Source organism: Cryptosporidium bovis (genome assembly GCF_009768925.1).
Source record: "Cryptosporidium bovis isolate 45015 chromosome Unknown contig_25, whole genome shotgun sequence".
NCBI classification, from domain to species: Eukaryota; Apicomplexa; class Conoidasida; order Eucoccidiorida; family Cryptosporidiidae; genus Cryptosporidium; species Cryptosporidium bovis.
This window is the reverse complement of record NW_027125008.1, coordinates 444,462-463,992: the sequence shown is the minus strand read 5'-3', so window position 1 is coordinate 463,992 and position 19,531 is coordinate 444,462. Positions and strand designations below refer to the sequence as shown.

At 32.4% G+C, this 19,531-nt stretch overlaps 10 protein-coding genes across 10 annotated transcripts; 4 read left to right on the top strand and 6 right to left on the bottom strand.

The window, feature by feature from the left end:
* Window positions 1–147: 147 nt before the first annotated feature.
* FG379_001753 (uncharacterized protein) lies at window positions 148–2,811 on the top strand (the record flags this gene model as incomplete). The annotated part of the gene is made up of 1 exon (XM_067327356.1): window positions 148–2,811. The coding sequence occupies one exon, from the start codon at window positions 148–150 to the stop codon at window positions 2,809–2,811; it is 2,664 nt and encodes an 887-aa protein (XP_067184787.1).
* A 101-nt stretch (window positions 2,812–2,912) lies between these two features.
* Window positions 2,913–3,590, bottom strand: FG379_001752 (uncharacterized protein; the record flags this gene model as incomplete). The annotated part of the gene is made up of 1 exon (XM_067327355.1): window positions 2,913–3,590. The coding sequence occupies one exon, from the start codon at window positions 3,588–3,590 to the stop codon at window positions 2,913–2,915; it is 678 nt and encodes a 225-aa protein (XP_067184786.1).
* Window positions 3,591–3,972: 382 nt separating this feature from the next.
* FG379_001751 (uncharacterized protein) lies at window positions 3,973–4,842 on the top strand (the record flags this gene model as incomplete). The annotated part of the gene is made up of 1 exon (XM_067327354.1): window positions 3,973–4,842. The coding sequence occupies one exon, from the start codon at window positions 3,973–3,975 to the stop codon at window positions 4,840–4,842; it is 870 nt and encodes a 289-aa protein (XP_067184785.1).
* Window positions 4,843–4,918: 76 nt separating this feature from the next.
* On the bottom strand, window positions 4,919–8,689 carry FG379_001750 (uncharacterized protein; the record flags this gene model as incomplete). The annotated part of the gene is made up of 1 exon (XM_067327353.1): window positions 4,919–8,689. One exon carries the CDS (start codon window positions 8,687–8,689, stop codon window positions 4,919–4,921), a length of 3,771 nt encoding a protein of 1,256 aa, XP_067184784.1.
* Window positions 8,690–9,364: 675 nt separating this feature from the next.
* FG379_001749 (SYG1 ERD1 like integral membrane required for retention of ER lumen s) lies at window positions 9,365–11,398 on the top strand (the record flags this gene model as incomplete). The annotated part of the gene is made up of 1 exon (XM_067327352.1): window positions 9,365–11,398. The coding sequence occupies one exon, from the start codon at window positions 9,365–9,367 to the stop codon at window positions 11,396–11,398; it is 2,034 nt and encodes a 677-aa protein (XP_067184783.1).
* A 72-nt stretch (window positions 11,399–11,470) lies between these two features.
* FG379_001748 (uncharacterized protein) lies at window positions 11,471–12,191 on the bottom strand (the record flags this gene model as incomplete). Its single annotated transcript, XM_067327351.1, has 3 exons — window positions 11,471–11,801; window positions 11,861–12,064; window positions 12,118–12,191. 3 exons carry the CDS (start codon window positions 12,189–12,191, stop codon window positions 11,471–11,473), a joined length of 609 nt encoding a protein of 202 aa, XP_067184782.1.
* Window positions 12,192–12,874: 683 nt separating this feature from the next.
* Window positions 12,875–13,309, top strand: FG379_001747 (uncharacterized protein; the record flags this gene model as incomplete). The annotated part of the gene is made up of 1 exon (XM_067327350.1): window positions 12,875–13,309. One exon carries the CDS (start codon window positions 12,875–12,877, stop codon window positions 13,307–13,309), a length of 435 nt encoding a protein of 144 aa, XP_067184781.1.
* A 196-nt stretch (window positions 13,310–13,505) lies between these two features.
* Window positions 13,506–14,732, bottom strand: FG379_001746 (glutathione S-transferase; the record flags this gene model as incomplete). Its single annotated transcript, XM_067327349.1, has 1 exon — window positions 13,506–14,732. One exon carries the CDS (start codon window positions 14,730–14,732, stop codon window positions 13,506–13,508), a length of 1,227 nt encoding a protein of 408 aa, XP_067184780.1.
* Window positions 14,733–14,917: 185 nt separating this feature from the next.
* FG379_001745 (uncharacterized protein) lies at window positions 14,918–16,756 on the bottom strand (the record flags this gene model as incomplete). Its single annotated transcript, XM_067327348.1, has 1 exon — window positions 14,918–16,756. The coding sequence occupies one exon, from the start codon at window positions 16,754–16,756 to the stop codon at window positions 14,918–14,920; it is 1,839 nt and encodes a 612-aa protein (XP_067184779.1).
* Window positions 16,757–18,369: 1,613 nt separating this feature from the next.
* Window positions 18,370–19,368, bottom strand: FG379_001743 (replication factor C like AAA ATpase; the record flags this gene model as incomplete). Its single annotated transcript, XM_067327346.1, has 1 exon — window positions 18,370–19,368. One exon carries the CDS (start codon window positions 19,366–19,368, stop codon window positions 18,370–18,372), a length of 999 nt encoding a protein of 332 aa, XP_067184777.1.
* Between the last annotated feature and the right edge of the window lie 163 nt (window positions 19,369–19,531).

Genomic DNA, 19,531 nt, shown 5'->3' with positions numbered 1-19,531 from the left:
ACGAGAGTAGGCTTTGTCTTACGATCTACTGAGATTCATCCTGTGTTCTAAAGATGTGTTTTACTAAGGTTATTATAGCGGGGTCGCAATGTAATGCACACGTGTGTATGAAAGTGTCGAAAAGGAAGATTTGTAAAATAAAATGTAATGGTGCTAAAAAAGTTATTTTTTCTAATTATTTGGTTCATAATTGACTATTATTTACCAGACTATGAAGAAAAAACATATAAGCAGTTAAGTTTTTTGACAGAAACTCAGTATTCTACAGAGTTAAGCAATAATAATGAAAGTGAACTTGATGGGACTTCTGAGAAATCAAATAATAGTTTAGAGATATCAGTATTTGATAGATCAGAATCCGAAATCACAAGACAAAGTGCTGTTGAATCGAGTGAGGCTGTTTTATTTGAGTCGTCTAAAAAGATTGAAAGTGAGAATGAAGTAGTTAAGAAGCATTATAATGAGAGTCACCCTAAACCTAATTCACCTAAACAGGTTAAATTGTCCACCATTAAACCATTTAAGTTGATAAAAAGACCCTTGGTTGACAAATTAGATATCGATGAATTTGCATTTATGGTTAGGCCAAATGAAAGAATGCTTGGAATTGAAAAATTTGTCATTGATGAAATAGAACAAACCAACATTCTATTTTTCAATATTAGTGCTGGAAGTTCTCAAGTCGAAGGTGAAGGCTCTATAAAAAGTTTCAAGTTTCAAAAATATGGTCATTATTCCTTCCCTGGATTAGTTGAAGACGAAGTTGTATCGAGAGAATTGTATCTGCGTACAATTCCATTCGGAAGATATATTCCACTTTTTATCGAAGTAAGGAGTTCAGCGTATAACGCAGCTTTACATGGGATATATAAGAGAGAAGACTCACTTCAATTAACAAATAAGGAGAATAAATACTCATGGTATCATGAACCTATAAATAGACCTGTTTTTAAAAGAATATCCTCTGAGCCTAATCTATTTATTTTTTTTCTTAATTATCCAATAGAGAAATGGTGCATCGGTGATACGTGGCCAATAGAGAATCCAAAGGCATATGTTGGGCAAATATATGCGGAGTTAATTGGAAGGTCATATTCACCTGCATATTCAAGAGGTTGGTATGTATATCCTAGAAAATATGGTGCACACGATATTGTTCCTTATATAGAATTGGACCCAAGCACGCCACTTAGAAACCCATTACCAGTTGAAATCCCAAAGGGTATTGAGAACAAGCGTATACTTGTATTCGATAAAGATATTATAGTTGATGAAGCAAGACCGTTTACATTCATCCCTCCGGAGTCACAAATAATGGAACATATTCCACTTGTTGAGTCACCAGACAATGCGGCAATTTTCTCCGGCTGCCCAAATAAACATTTAAGCAAGTTTACTGGGATTACTAAATATAACACTCCGACGTGTATTCCACCACTCCGCGGTGTGCTTGATATTGTTATTAATGGAGCAAATGGCTATTTTCAAAATGCAATCTATAGCTGGGAAGGTTATTTCAAAAACAAACCTTATTTTGTGCAAAGAGGTCCACTTAGAAATGATGAAGTAACATTACAAAGTTCAATAGTTGAATATCCTGGAAATTCACAGTATTTATGGCCATTAGATGAGGGTGAGAACGTAATTTGTTGGTTTATTTCAAGACAATTAGGAAATACTAATCCGAGTCAAGTGTTGGCCATATGGCGCAGACCAGAGGTATCACGTGTCAAATCATTTGTTGACTGGCCTGCTGAGAAAGGTATTGAGTTAGAACCAGACGGTTGGTCATTCATTAAACCTCCTTTCAAAAAAAAACATCTCCGCGAAATTCCAATAGGTGAATATTACAATGAAAAAATATTCGTTCGGATAAACGGCCTTAGGCCTAAACATGTAAAGATGGTTGTATCAGGAGGACCTGAAGATATAAATGGTGATTACTTACATATTGGTGAATATTTGGGCTTTCCGTTTTTCAGACAAAAAAGAAATAGGAAAAAAAGTCACCCAGGATATGTGCTATTTCGTGGTATAGTTGTATCTAAGTCGAAAGATACTTGGGTAATAGGTTCAACTCTTGGAAGTATCAATGGTATAAGAGCGTATGCTGTTGACTACACAAGCTCTAGTTATTCTTCTGAATTTGCCGATAGAACGGGTTTTAGCTATCTTGGTGGAGCAAGATGGCCACATCAAATTCCAATAAAATCATGGAGAATTTGGACTCCAGTCGATGATAGTATTAAAATAAACATTTACAGTAGGGAACTTAGAGGAAAAAATTCAGAAGAAGTTGCAAGGAACATTGAATTTTTTTGGAAGGTATATGAATCATTATATATCACAATGGAATACTTGAACCCGAGTAAACTATTTAGACAGAATTTATCACCAATTTTGGGATTTACATTGGATACGGAGAAATCAATAGATCAAGATGTTAATGGCTATTCTATTGATTTAAGTAATATAAACCACGAACTCACTAGTAAAGTAAGTTCAAATAATGATAAAAAACGAACAAAAAACAACATTGAATCAAATGAGCTTAGTAACGATACGTTAAACTCTGGTTTTGATGAAGTGATTATAACACTTTCTGATGAAACTGAAATTAAAAAAAAAGAAAAAAGTATTTACATAGAAATTATTGGAATTGCTGCTTCTATAGTAATCGGAGTAGTTATTTGGTTCGTCATTAAGAATAAGTGTTCAAAGTATGAAGGGGAAAGTAATCAAGACATGATATTGGGTTCTGGTAACGAAATAGAAGATCCAAGGATGGCTTATTACTCAAAGATAAATTGATATGCATCTAATTTCTACTCACCTAGGTAATTTAAGTTTCTTTTAATTCGTTACCTGCTATACTTTTTATAGTTGTTTATCTTTATGTCGCACCTTTCGGTTTATGACTCATCACTCTTTGAAAAGTCACCTGACATTGATGTTCTATAATCACTTGTATTTGGTAAAGAGGATTGATCACCACTGCTTTCAAGGCCGCTCATTTTTATGGAACTTGAACTTTGCTGCCCCTCTGCATCAGATACTATTGCATCATCCTCAAATATCCCCGTTGGTTCAACTTCATCTGATACCTCTCTCGACTCACTCTCAATTGAACTTTTATCCTCTGTCTTATGTTTTTCTGACTTTTTTTTTTTAAACCTACTTAATAGGCCCTTCCGCTTTTCCGTTGACTTACTTTTGCGTTCTTTTCTAGCCTTTTTTTTAGCTGCGCTTTTAGCTTTCTTCTTCCTGTACCATCTTGAAAGCCAGCCAAATATTGGCCTGCTCCTCCTTATTAACTTTACCTTTACCTTCTTACCCTCTTTCGTGATATACTTGTCGATTGTAACCTCTTTTTTAAATGCATCAAAGAAGCTTTTCTTAAATTTAAGTGAAGAGGCACCATCAGGTCTAGAATATAATTCATCATTATACCCACTTTGTTCTGCACTTATTTCAGAGTCTTGGCTTGAAGTTTCAATTTCTGAGCAGTTTAAAAGATTAAAATGAAGGCAAATAAACAAAATAAAGAGAAAAAATAGCCATTTTGACTTTGTAACTAAATTGCTGTTCATAAAATCGCTGAACTACAAAGTGAACTCAATACATGTCCGTGCAAGATGTTTACCAATTAATATGAAATGAACTCCTTTTTATGTTCAACAAATAGGTGAGATCTAATATTTAACCGCTCAAGTTTTATTAATCAAAATATAATTATTTCCCATCTCAAAAAAAGCACACGCACATTAAGTAATTCACTAAGAAAAATTAAGTCTTTTTATTATTAGTGGACTATTAAAAGTCAAACAATACACATAATTGATTCATTTTTGCCCCTTTACTTACAAATTTCATAATCTACCAAGTGTACAAGTCAAATTATTAGTGAGCCAATTGGCGGGTTCCTTGTGGATGTTTCTTCTTGAAGGCAAGTACTTAAGGTTAAAAGCATAAATGGATAAATTTACAACGAAACAAAATAGAGGCAATGAAATTTCAAAAGAGAGATATGTTTATGCTCTAAAATTAGAGAGGTCGAGGCGCCTTGAAGTTATTTCTGAAAAAGCTGAAAAGCTAAGACGCTTATATAAAACAAGGCTGGAAGAGGATCTCCGTTCATTCGTTATTGTTCATGGAGATAAAAAAAGCAAATCTCCGCATTGTTCACTTGAAAGTAAGAATAATTTCAACAATCACATTGAAAAGTTATCTTATAGGAACAAATTGGAATCAAATAATGAGAATTCTAAACTAGAAATTAACGCATCTCTAATGCCAGCATTGGCATGGCCTGCATCACTAAGGACAAGGGGAAAATTTAACATGTGTTCTTTGTTCTATACTTTGGAAACGTGTATTCCTCTCTCTACATTACAAATAGGTGGGAGTACTATTACTAAAGTTGAACAAAAAGTAGACAAAATAGAAGGCAGAAAAATAACTCAAGGCAGCTCGTATAAAAACACGGGTAATAAAAAGACCGCTGACACAATTACAAGAAAGGAACAAGCAAATCCCGTTTCATACTCTAATAGTTCTTTAATTAGTGGAAAAAGGCAAAAATTATTTGCAAAATATGGACCACCGTTCACCTGGACCAAAAGTCAGACAAAAGCGACTATATGTCAAAAGTCACCGTCGGTGAATTCAGCGCTTTCTACACCGAAGTCACACCTCTTTACCGAGATTCCAAAACAGCCAAGTATTTACCCACTAGAGTTTCAGGTTGAGAACAATGTAGCTGGTAATAATAACGTAAATGAATTTATCAGAAAGACATTGAGGATGCAAAAAATGCTGGAAGTATTAATTGAGGATAATTAAAATTAACTACTTATTTATGAAAGAAATAATTTAGGATGGAAGCTGTCATTCTTATTGAAGTTGACTTCGACATATGTTAATTCTTTATTAACTGAATAATATGTATATCTTCTGGATAGTTTTCTTTGACAAACTGTGTAATTTCATTGTGTGGAGTGATAAATATTACCTGGCGTTCATTTCCTGATTTCTCAACTGAACAGAGTCTTTGAAATTCAGCGAACGACTGAATCATGATCATCCTCCTTACATCATCCATGTACACGTCCGGTTCGTCAAATATATGGAAAGGTGAAGGATTGCTTTGTGAAAGTGCAAGCAGCAACGAGATTCCGATACTGCTGCTCTCACCACCACTAAGTGACTGTATTTCTCTGTTCATAAGGTATCTATATACACCACTGTTTAGACATTGTGCATCAGCATTCCCTTTTTTGCCAATAGCAGTATCTGGTATAACGTGAATATTGAGAGTTGATTTGTCGTGATCAAATTTCAGATGCGGTTTCATTGTGTTTGACCAAAAGAGTGAAAAGTAGTGCTTAAAGTTCGCATTTACAATTTTTCCTGATTGGATATGATTTTGTTGAAGTTGTTCAATCCTTTTATCAAGTATTTTTTTGTTCGCTTCTAACAACTTAATTTCATCATTAAACTCGTGTTTGCTATTTTCAAACTCCATCTTCTTTTTCTCATATTTTGAACTTATTTCACTCTTTAAAGAGGACAAACAACTCATATCACTTAGTAATCTATTAGCGGAAATGCTCGTGCACTTAAAATAATCAATACGCAGTGAATTCTTTTGCCTGTTCACTTTGTCTCTCCACGAATCAATTAGTTTGATGTCAGGATACTTTCCTTCTCCTATATTCGCCTCCTGAACCCAACCAAAATATTCAAGAGTTGATTTTAATTCTGATCCGCCGCATCCACCGAGTAAGTTTGCATTATTATTTGACTTAATAGTTTTCAATTCCTTCTTTATTTCATCTATTTGTAAATCAATGTTATTTATTTCGCTTACTATCTTTGTTTCTTTTTCTTTTAGCAAAGGTATTTCGCAGATCAATATGTTCTTTTTATTCATCAATGATTTAATTTCATCATCAAATTTGGATAGCCTCTTATTACAAGAATCTAGCAGAAACCTTGTTTCCTTTATTTCATTGTCTTTACCTGCTCTATTCTCAGTTTCACTAATAATCTTTCTGTTATATTCAATTACTGAGTTGGACCACTGTTCGATTTGGTTCTCAATATTCTTAATTTCAAGTGAAATCTTGTTTTTGTCTTGAAATCTTTCCCTGTCAAACTTCTCGGTCTCAATTTTTACTTGGTCGATTTCAATTGAAACCGAGTGTTCTTCTTTTGATAATTTATTTAAAATCTGTTCCAAATTGGAAAGTTCTATGTTCAAATTATGTATTTCGTTTTCAATACCCTCAGAACAAGATTCCAAAGATATAATCTTACTATTTATATTTTTGTTTCTCATTGTTAGATTTACAATCTTTTCGTTATTTACCTTCAAAATATTTTTGAAAATCATAACTTGTTCCAAGTATTTGTCTCTCTTAATAGACATGGTGTTTATTTTCTTGAGATTACTCTCAGAACTATTATTGCTAATGAGAAGATCCAGACTAGATTCTAAAACTCTCAAAATCGTAGAATGTAATTTAGGTTTAGAATTGTAAACTTCGGGTGCAACAACTATCCCACCACGTCTATATCTATATGAATTGCTCTCCATTGAATAGGCTCTTTTAATATAAATATTATAATCATATATCAATTCCATATCCAGGTCATTATAGAAAATAAATGTTGCTTCAATCTGTGCGATATCTACCAAAAAATTAAAGACTTCATCATTATTTATTTCAATTAAATCAATTGCAGCCAGTCCAACTTTTGGGTATCTTTTCCTTATAATTGACAAATCATATTTTTTTTGTTGGAACTGAGACCTAATAAATATTAACGTAGGATCAATTTGAACTCCATTTTTTCTAAATGATTCGAGCAATAAATTCTTATCTCTCGAACTCCCAACGATCCAATACTTGTAATTTCTTCTAATTACATACTTTCCACCATAATTTGGCCTCTCAACTTTTCCACCTATAATTTCATCAAGCTTACATAGTAAGTTATCATTTCCACACGAACTTTTATCTGCAAATATATGAAGCGCAATAGGGCCAGCAATCAATGCACCTCTATTTGTACTTTCATATTCAATTATAACTCTGTTGTGAACAGTTCTTGAATATCCAAATATCTCAATAAAATCCAATTCGGGATAATTATCATATACAGTATTATAATAATTGCTCAACAAGGTATGATTTTCCGGAACTCTATTCAATTCAGAATCCCCCGAAGTTGAATCAGCGTTTTTACTAACAATTTTGAGAGTTGAATTTAAATTTTCTATTTTTTCTGATATATTATCAAGAGATGAACTATCCTTATCCACCTCAGCAATCAATTCACTTATTCTGGAGTCATTTTCTTCTTTTTCACGAACCATTTCTTCATGTTTTCTTTTGTTCCTACATAAAAGTTCTTTACGAGACAAAATATTCATTTTTATTTGTGAAATATCAGTCAATAAACTTCTTTTTTCTTCAATTATAGAGTCAAGTTTTACCTTAAGTGAAGCCTTAGTTGTAGAAAATTTGCTGAGCACGTTCTCTGGATGCCCTTCATCTACAGTTGGCTCAAAAGACTTTCTTTTTGCCAATATTATTTCTTTTGCCTTCTTTATTTGACCATTCATTTCATCGTTTTTAGCAGTATAAAACACTATCTTATCAGAAATTTTCGCAAATTCCTTAAGTAAACCATCTAGTTTTTTTGAAATGCGCTCCTGGTCCCCTCGAAGAATAGCTAATTCAGAGTTTATTTTTTTAAGTTCACATTCAATGTTTGACAATTCTAAATTTAGTTTATCTAAATTTACCTTTGATTTTTCCGAATATAAATCTGCTTTCAAAGATTTCAAATTGTAGATTGATTGAATTAACTTTTCAATTGAAGCCAATGTATAAATATTATTTAGGTTATCCTCATGGATTTCGAGCATTTCATATTCATTTAAAATGCCCATTATCCTCTCAAAGCAATTAATTTCTTCTTCAAATTTGTCAATTTTGTACCTTATGGACTGAGAAGTTAATTCTGCCTTTTCAAGATGGGACTGCTCTTCTGATAGATATTTCCAAGATAAATCAAACAAATGAGCTCTCTGAAAAAATTCATACAGTGACTTTGGTGAACTTTGTTCTCTAATCAAATATTTCGAGTCGCTTTGTGTAAGTAGTGTAATGGGATTATTAATAATAATATTCGAGAATTCACGAAAGTGCAATAGGTGTTTTTTTGCTTCTCGAGAGTTGTAACTTGGTGAGGCAATCTTTGATCCTTGAAAAGTGTAGGTAGAACTTCCTTTCAAATAAATAATACGTTCAACAATTATTTCATCACCAAAAAGATCAGGTAGGTAACCAACTTGGGGTACATTCACATTATTTGCAAAGTGAACGCGTATCACACCTTTAGACGCTCCAATCCTTATGTATTTTGCTAAACTTGTGTCTTTACCTGCTTTCCTACCATTCCAACCACAGAGAAGAGCTATTCCTGAAACTAAACTGCTTTTGCCACTTCCATTTCCACCAGTTATTAAATTTATTCCTGGAGACATCGACACATCAAGAAATTCATGCCCACCAATGTCTCGTAGTACTATTCTCTTAATTTGTCCTATTCTCCACTTCGGGCTAGCACCGTCAAAGACTTTATTGAGTGAATCATCCTTAGTCTTTTTATTTTTCATTTGGAATTATTCAAAATTAAATACATCTTCCTATAATCAACGACCACAAAACAAAGTTTGCATAAATATAGTATGAATAATTGTGAGATTTGAAAGTAAAACTTTATGTACATTTCTCACTCCACCACCCCTTCTGTAACAGACGCGCCCCACAAAACCAAGACTAAGGGGCAAAAAGTGCACCCACGCGGGATCGAACCGCGGACCTTACGGTTATTAGCCGTACGCTCTAACCAGCTGAGCTATGGGTGCCAGACACGTGGAGCACCTTTTTTATTCTCTTAATAACTATTCATTTAAACCCAGTAAGAATTACAAATTAATTAATGCATTACTGAACATATAAATAAAATATATCATTCATCACAAAATCAATCAAGACATTTTGTCTTCCAAATATATTTTCGTCCCTATTTTTCAAGAGTTATAAACTATTCTTTCTGATGATTCTGAATAAATCGATTATTGCCGTAACTCGCGAATAAGTTGTAACTGTATTTTTTTAATTTTTTGGTCTTACAAAACATGCAAATCAACCTCAGTTTAAACTAATAATTAATGCGGCCTCATTCTTACGACAAGACATAATAATGATCTACATTGAATAATTGGAAGGATAAAGGTACCGCGATTGGTATGATTTTGCGATTATATCGCTTTGTCTTCCTTGGGAAAATGAAATTTGTTGATAAACTTAAAAGGCTTGAAAAGACAAAATGGGGTGGAAAACTTATAGATTATGGATACCTTGTAAATCTCTTAGACAACTCTTATTCCAAATTCGTTAATCTAACAAATTATGAGAAATCATTACTCGTCAACTCAAAGGATTTAAATTCTCTCTCTGACACTCCATACAAAGCATTGGAAACAGATTCAGCCGATCAAGTTAACTCTATGTTGGAAAAATTTCATCTATCTCTCTTAGAGAATATCGAAAAAGTAATTCATAATTTTGATCAAATCAAACGAAACAATATTGAACATTTCGAAAGCATTTCTAAATTATTAAATGATAGCGCAAGTACTGGTACTTCAATAACTCACATACCTCTCTTACTATTGGATATTTGGAGGGCACTTGATGAATTGCAAGATTATATAATTGTTAATCGTCTTGCGGTTTCAAAAATATGTTCTAGGCGCAATGAGCTTTTTGAACCCTTTCTCAATAACTTGCCCGAAATTAATGAATTTACCTCACGGTTTGACGGCGTCAAAGTAGATAATAACATTCGTGAGAAAGTTATTAGTTTATATGCACTATCTAAGGAAGTTGTTGGTACAATCCGGAATACAGATGCCATTGAAAATAGAATTGGTGAAAATCCAAATACCAGTATTTTAATAAAACAGGTTGACACCGCTAAAACTTTATCTAACTCGCATATTTATGAACTTGAAGCGATGATGGAGAATATAATTAGAACCAAGAAGACATTTGATCAGTCCCTATTCCAACCTAACTTCAAAATGTCGTTTCTTATTGGTATTTGTTTTGTATTACTAATTAATCTATTTGTGATATGTAGGCTTCCAGTAGTTAATAGTGAATATAGTATTCAAGGAACTTTGGCAATTTTCCCGATATTCAGACTTTTCCTAATGGCAATATTCGTTGTCTGGGGTTCTGGAATTTCTATCGCCATTATGGATTATTATAATATAAATTATAGATACATGATTGGCATAGATCCGGACTGTATGGTAACTCCAGCAACTATCTTTTCATTTGCAGCTCTTCAAACGTGTGTTTGGATAGTTATTTTTACAATGTTTATATCCGACTATCGCCTTGGAATTTCCATCTTTGCATATTTCAACATTTCTCACTATCCTCTCTGGATATACCCTGTCATACTTATGATAACTCAGTTTATTATTTTATTTATCCCAAGCAGAACTTTTACCTTTGAGTATAGGAAGGCAGTTTTATACTCTATTATGGAGGTTTTTAGTCATGGACTTGTACCAAAGGTAGTTAATGTTTCACTCAGGGCTAATATTGTGGGTGATATATTTACAACATTATCAAAACCCTTTGGAGATATAGAGTACACTATTACATTTTTTGTATTTGTCGCAAGAAATAATGGCGATATTCTACCAAAATCTCTCTTCGTATTCCTGTCGAATTATAGATGGATGCAGACAATTGCACTTGCACTTCCATATGAAATCCGCTTCTTTCAATGCGGAATGCGTTATTTGACCGACAAATCTCCAAGTAGGAATAACCACCTGTATAATATGGGTAAGTACTTGACAGGTTTAGCAATTGCAGTAGTTGCTACTGTTCCATGGGCCACTGTAACTTCAATGTCGCCGTACACTATTAGACTTCTTTGGTTTACTTGCTATATTGTCGGTACGATATACATGTTCTCATGGGATATTTATATGGACTGGGGTTTAATGCAAAACAGAGTTTCATTCCTTAGAGCTAAGTCAATGTATCCAGGTTGGTACTACTATTTTGTTGCATTTTATAACTTAATAGGCAGATTAACATGGGCTATTACATTGATTCCAATAACAATCATAGAAGACATACAGATAAATGCAGCAATAATAAATTTATGTGTTGCAACTATTGAAATAATTAGAAGAACATTATGGTGCACAATTAGACTTGAGTGGGAACAAGTTCACTTGAATTCAAGGCAACCTGCGAATTTGTGGGTTGACACAAATAAGAAAATTTACTAGATTCTAGTTTATTTAGGGAGTTTTCTTAATAACTAACTTCTAAATACCTTTATTTTTCTTATAATTGGGTGTCTATGGCCCCATAGTTTTTAATACTAGGTGTACCTCTGTGAAAAAACTTGTTCTTGCTCTTAATGGGTCGAAGATGTGAGGAGGGACAACTATTCTTTTTTTGCAGACTAATCCGAATATCGTTACGAACCACCAAGTAACGCTTGAAATTATTAATGCTATCTGTAATCCTATTGCATTGCACTCTGGCAAAAAACTGAACTGTATAAATAGGGTATTTATTTGGCAGAATGTGAAAATGTGAATAAGTCTTATCCATGTTGGTAAATATTTTACGATTACACCCATTGTTTGAATAGAAAGGGTAAAGTTATCGAATGTCTGGCATGTTCTAAATATAAAATAATGAGATACTATATATGATAATATTACATTACTCAAACAACTTACGACTCTACTAAAGAATATGCAATACACATTGAAACAAATGATATTCCTTCAATTAACCATAATGACACAATGCCAAGTACGTTTGAACTTGCACTACATACAGTTTGACTATTTATCTTCGGTGAATAGTTTGAAAAAAAAAACTGCAAAGTAATTGATCCTACAATTAAGGAAATTCCTGACCAAAAAAAATAAGAAACGAAACTAAGAAAGTTAAAAGAAAAAAAAGTGAGATTTTTTGATTAGTCATAACTTACGAAATTCCTGAAAGATTATTTAGAAGGAAGTATAATGTATTTGATATGTTCGGTTCATTTATATTTGAATCCATCCCAAGGTTTTTATTTATTCTCGCATGTATCTTCTTATTTTGCGGGAGGCATATTTAAAATTATAATTAAATATTTTAACAAAATGAAAATCAAAATTAATAAATGGAAAGGTAAGACTTAAATTTATTATTTCACTATATATAACTTTCCGATTTATTTCAATCTGAATAAATTCTATCCCTTAATTTAAAAACTAATATTTTTTCTTATAAAAGAATATGACAAATATTCAATTTCTCAAGATTCGGGAAATGGGCAGATTTGTATAAAAACGGTCATACCAGGTGAATCAATTCAAACAGAACCTAATTACATTAGGTGAGTTCCCTTATTCATCTTTAAATTTTCTATTTATTGTCTCCAGGGGTCACGGAACGTTTGAAGCTTCGAACTCGAAATTAATTTCGACAACTTGTGGATTTTATGAGAACCTAAATAAGTTGATTTATACAAAGCCCTTAGGTGGCAGATATTCCGGTGAAGTTGGAGACATTGTTGTTGGGAGAGTAGTTGAAGTAAGTTCCAAAAAAATTCGCTACAAACTAACTGCTTACATTAATAGATTTCGAATAAAAAGTGGTACATAGATATTTGTTCGAATCAATATGCACAATTATCACTAGCTGCCATAAATCTTCCTGGGTCGGTCCAAAGAAGACGTACGGAGGAAGATTCATTGTACATGAAATCGATTTTGGATGAGGGCGATGTAATTTGCACCGAAGTACAACGTGTACAGAGCGAAGGTATTTGCCAGCTTCACACTAGAAGTGCCAAGTATGGAAAACTCGCGAATGGCTTACTCGTTAAGGTTCCAAATAAGTTGATTCAAAGACAAACACAACATATAATTAAGCTTAAATATGGCATTCAGCTAATTCTAGGGTTAAATGGATACCTCTGGATTTCACTACCTTTTGAGCAGTCTCATACCGATACGATAAATTATTCATCCTATTCCGTTAAGTCAGAGGTTGTTAGCCCTTCCTCTAGGGAAACTATCGTTACAATTGCATTTATAATAAAGTTGTTTGGTTCGAACAACCTACAGTTAATACCCGATCGTATTTGCGCGGTATTTGATCATATAAAGGCATTGAATATGTCATCCAAGTAAGTTTGATATATTATAAATAGTGAACCTAATTTCTTTAGTGACCTGTTTTCATTAGATGACCCAGAAAAGCTTTTAGATATCATTAATATGCAGAAGTCATAGTTAAACTAACCATCTTTCCAATTTTAATGTACCAAACAGTTGGATGTTGGTTTTAACTCTTACCCCAATCTTTAACACACCATGATTGTATCAATTAATTCCCCATCCTAAAACTTGGGTTGGGGCTTGCCCTAAATTGCATAGGTGAGGTAATATTGTTAAAATAGCAACTCCCGTTGATTTGATGCATCCACGTTTGCGGTGCATAAGATCTGGGTTGCAAGTTAAAACTATTACTTGGAGATATTCTATGAAAACTATTCATGTGGTTAAAAGGTTGAGGTACAAATCTAATTCCCGCGGTTGTCTGCGCAAATACTTGACCTGGAAATTGCTGGAAAATTGGTGGCGAGAATCTTGGTAATGGGCTATGCTCTAAATCTTGTCTATAAAAGTTGTTACTATGTTCCATTATTGGGAAAGAGTTCTTCTGGGCAGTTAAATCTTTCGCATTAATTTCGCCCTCAACATTAACAATGAAATACTTTCCTTTTATCCATTGTTCAATTAGTGGTAGAGACGAAATAGATTCAAACAGTATTTTTAGTCTTGGAAACCTGTGAATTATGGAATTCTCTGGCAACATCGCTGTTCTGTTAAATTGATTATTATCATCTATTTCAACGAGTGAGATATCATCGAATAATATCGAAAATAAAATAAAGTCACAAATCATCGGTTTATTCCCATCTGCAATAAAAATACCACTTTCACCTATGCATGTTATTAAAGTTTCAAATTCATAGTAAAATTGTTCTCTAAGTAGTTTATAATTTGAAATTGGATTTATTTCTTCTCCCTTTACGTGATTTTTACTGTAGGAACCCGTATTATTTTCCGTTATTAACTCCATTATTATATCTCTCCATCTAGAACAACGCAGAATAATATCATCTATTATGAAGTCGACATAATAATTTCTTCCATATTCACCAAGTTTCTTGGCCAGATATCTTAAACATGGTATTTCATCGAATAGCACTAAATCACCTAATTTCACTATTGGAAGATCACCTAGAGGAACCCTCGATGAATCTATATATGAAGGAATAGGCTTTTCCTCATCAAGTGGAACATTCACAAATCGGTGTCTAACTTGTTTACCCAATAAAAAGAATCTTATTGAACCTCCATTTCCAACAAAAACATTGTGTTCAAATGTAACCACGGTTAATTCACCTATATCACGCACCGGCAAAACAACTCTCACTGCTGATCTTGAAGGTATCATAATCCTATTATTAGTAAGCCTAAATGGAATGCTTGTCCTTGAGAGGGTTATAGATTTAGGTGAATTCAATTCATTATCTCCGTTTATCATATTTGAGTTGTTCTTACAAACGATAAAATTGATTTTAATATTCTCCTGAATAAAAAAAAATTGAGTTTAGTTGTTACTAGATCGAATATAAAATTAGTTTTCTATGAGTTTCAAAAAAGTTTGGAGTACTTGACGCAAGTATTTGCAGTATATGTGTGGCAAATAACCTATGTAATTTCCCTATGTTACTCTCTTGAAAAACTACGTTCCCTCCTCCTCTTTTCACCCCTTGAAATTTCTTTCAATTCATCAGTTTCTAAATAGGATTTAAATTCGTTTGAGCCAAACTTTCCATTCCTTATTACATCCAGATCACATTTTGAACTATTTTCAGACAAATCGAAATGATCAAATATAAGTGAGCCATTTGTTGGTCCTAATCTACTTGATGAATAAATGTCATTTTTATGCTCTTTTTCATTTTCAGAAAGAGACTCTAAGTATAACTCACTCAATTTTTTAGCTTGTTCTTGTTCATATGACTTTATTTTTTCTCTGAGTTTGGTTGTTAGTTCACTAAGGCCTATAGCAGTAAAAAAATTAATTGAGAACCTAATTTTGGACAAATTTTCGCTTGGGAAAATACCTTCTATATATGGATTAACTGCCTGTGAATTAAGTTTCTGTTCCAAGTTTTGAGTACCCATATTTTCAGAAAGCTCTAGAAACAGGACCTTAATAAAAATCCTGGAGGAAGATGCAGTTTCTTGTTCAGAAAGTGTGATAATTCCAAGGGCATCCCACGTTATTGCATCTTTACTTAACAAATAAGAAAAAAGCTTTGCAACTTGTCTAAGTTTATTTGTCTCCAATCTATATGCCATTTCATAATTCACTGTGAATAGTTTTGTAAATGATAACTTGTAATCGTTACTTAACTTGCAAAGTCTCTCTGCCACAAGAGCAAAGAACTTTTGGTACGTTCTTTCCATCGAACAACATTCAAGTAACATACTTGATACTTCATCAATTAATTTATTATGAATATCAAGCTTTAAAAGTCTATGCGTACATTCCTCAAAATTTAAACTATTCATAATACAAAGATAAATTTGTTTCTTCAATACTGCAGTCTCTTTATCAGAGTAATCAACAAATGAATTCTGAAAAGTGGCACCTTTATTAACTTGAGTTTTTTCTTCAACTAGCCCGGAAACCATTTCACTCGAAAACTCATCCCATAGTTTATTTTCCTTCTCAAATAACTCGTGGTCAACTTCGGTAAAATAGTCGAGATCTTCTTGTAGATCTAGTTCTTCTAAAATATCTACGAAATGTGTTATTTGGTCATTTGGGTCAATAAAGTCACTTCCATTAAAAGAGCCACTACTTTTCGCAAAACTATTACGCCATCTTTTTAATAGGTCCTGAATTAAGAACTGTGTTCTACTTTTAATTTTTCCTTCTTGAAGTATTACCCTAAGTTCACTTAAAACTCTACTTAATCCTTCTTGGCAAGATTCAAGCAAAAATCCACCACATTCCCGTATGAAACAAACACAAAGTTCTATAGAACTATCTGTAAAGTTTTCTGTCAAAAAGAGACATATTTGAAGTCCTGTAAGCTCATGTAATACCCTCAAATTAATTAATTGTGCAAGAAACATGAGAGTGCACTTACAAACTAATCTATCAGAAATTTCGAATGATTTTCTGAACTGATTTACTAACCTTCTTACCAACAAAGACCCAAAATCAGGTATATTGTAGTTTAATATTGCTGATAGACAGCTGATAACTGAAGTGTAAAATTGGCTCGATAGTTGTGCCTTGATAATACAATTTACTAAAACCCCCCTGCCTCTAACTAAATTACTCTTGAGAATATTTACTAAGACTAATTCAATATTAGAGAAACTTAATTTGTTTACTTCACCTTTGATGTTTTTTTCAAGCCTTTTCCAGAATTTTTCCTGGAGTACACGATTACTTATAGTTGTTTTTTCCTGCTTTCTTTTTTTAAATGGGGGAACGTAGTATATTTCTCGTGCATCATCATTTTGCACCTCAAGTTGAGGTTGCATCTCAATATTAAATAACTTATTGAGATTACCTCCTGATAAAAGGAAAATTGCAAGTTTATCTATTTAATTTACCATATTTATTGCCTATATTCGCAATTAAAATTTGCAAAGCGCTAAAAGCTCAAGCAAAATGAAAAGAATTCAAATCATTGTTCTAACTACATTTTATGAGCAATTATTACTAACATCGATACTCTAATCCTATAAATTGAGAGTATGTACATATATATTCAACACATTTTTTAAGTAATAATTTTGAAAAGAAAAAATCATTTACTGCTTGAAATACGTACCTTTATGTTTCATTATTATTGTTCATTACTATTTATTCTTTAACCGTACAAGTTAAATAAATAATTTTTTATTCTCAGTGATCTTTAATATAATCCAAAAAAGTCTCATTCTTTTCGTCAACTAAATTTGGATACTTTTTGGTTTATGTCAAATATATTTGAATATTGTGTGCCAACAATTGTTTTTTAGATTCAATTTAGAGAAAAAAAACAAGCCTTAATGAATTTACAATAACCAAAAATTCATTAACACAAGAAAAATAGTGCAAAATGTACATGACTCTTTAATACATTTACATTAGACTAAACATCTTAAATACGTTAATCTTTGTAGATATTAAACTGCTCTCGAATTGTATCAATTCAATAATTTCATGATTTTAAATCTAAATTTTGTTTACTACCACAAAAGGCTCAATAACTCATTTCTACTATTTATATAAATGTATTTTTCTTTGGTAAATGTAATAAAAACATATAAGTAGATCCTATTCTCAACAAAAAGATTAATAGACACATTTCTGTATTACACAAATTATTAGTGCTTTGGTCATAAGGTTTAACTTCTCTAGTTCTAAATTGTATGTCAATTAACTAAAAATAACTATTTACCAAGTTTATTAATATTGAATTATCTCAATTCTACTACCGCATCATTGACTTTCCAAATTATAAAGTAACATTAAAGTGAAATTTGTAAAATTGCTTTAAAACATTTAAATAGTTATACTTTCCGATATCTTTTTTCATTCTACTTAGATAGTCATTATTTGTAAATGAGAATTTGTAACAGTAATTACAAACAATATTTTAATGAGAAACACAACACAAAATTTGCACCAGTTCCTTCATTTTTTATATTTTCTTTTGTTTAATAAATTGATATCTTCATGTTCAATAGAATTGCATCCTTTATTCTTAAATTTACTCTCTTCTTTAGCAAACCCAAATAATTAATTAAACATTACACAATTCTATTTCAACTATTTTAGTATAGAGCCCCTGAATTTATACAAAAAAGAAGTTTAAAAGAAAATATCTTAAACCAAAAAGAGGTCACAGAAACGTAAGCGTACTTTTTATTGACAAATAAATCCAGCAATGCAGTTTAGAGAGCCACCTCCCTGCTAAACAATAATAAAACCTATTCCTAAATATTCGTAAAATTGTTTCCCTTACCAATATTTTTTTTTGAAATTAAGAAAATTGGAAGATTGTGGATACACTTGAAGGGTTAAATTCCTAAAAAAGTCATGACATATAGTTGTAAATTGAGTAAAAACATCAAGATATTAGGTAATTGTACCAATCATATCTACACTATTTTCCTAATATACTCTGTACGCTGGAAAGCAAACTCAAAACCGTTAAAAATTCGTTTGAACCATCGGAAATGTTAGTATCAGCCTCGGATATTTTCAATATTAGAAATGCCTTCTTAGAGTCATCCAGATTAATATTCTTAATTATAGATTCTGCTAAAAGTCTTAAAATTGAAGAAATGTCCCACCCTTCGCTAGTAACAAGAATCGACTCATTTAAAATAGGTTCTGTTCCATCAATTGTACAAGACCTCAATATTCTCTCAACAACTCTAGTCGGTGGCATCCCAGCAATATCCACAACGGCGTCAACGCTTATTCTTTTTTCTTTACCAAACAGTTCTGAGACGGATTGTAATATTGTAATCCCTCTTCTGAGATCACCATCAGTTAAATTTACAATTGACTCAAATAGTCCATTTTCATATTCTATATTCTCACTCTCTGAAATAAATTTTAGTCTCTCTATTTGTGCTTCTACTGAAATTGGTTGAAATCTAAACTTTGCACAGCGGCTAGCAAGTGGTTCAATAATTTTACTGATGTAGTTGCAAATAATTACAAATCTCGTATTCTTTGCAGACATTTCAATTATCCTTCTAAGTGCGGATTGTGCGTCTGATGTCATCATTTCAGCTTCATCAAGTATAACAATTTTCCAAAAAGGTAATTGTTTTCCAGTTAATTCGTGACTTTTGTTTGTCTGTACAATTTGTCTTGTCCATGTTTTAATCTTTTCTCTTACTACATTAATTCCACGTTCGTCAGAGGCGTTCAACTCAAGTATTCTGTTCCTAAATTCACTTGGTCCAAACAGTTCTCTAGCTAATGCAAGAATCGCAGACGTCTTGCCAGTTCCAGGAGGGCCATAGAACAGTAAATGTGGCATATTCCCACTTATTAGGACATGCTTTAACATCTTGACCACTTCAACTTGATGAGAAATATCGATCACATTTTTGGGACGATACTTCTCAACCCACAAAGCATTATTCATTTCACAGGCTAAACTCGAGAATAACCTTAAATATGGATGATTTCAGACAAGTAATCCCAAAAAGTTATGTGGGATGGGGGTTTAATTGTGCGCTACATAGATTAATTAAGATCACAGGAAAAAAAATACATTAGAAAAAAGACGAGTGCTCCAGTTACATACA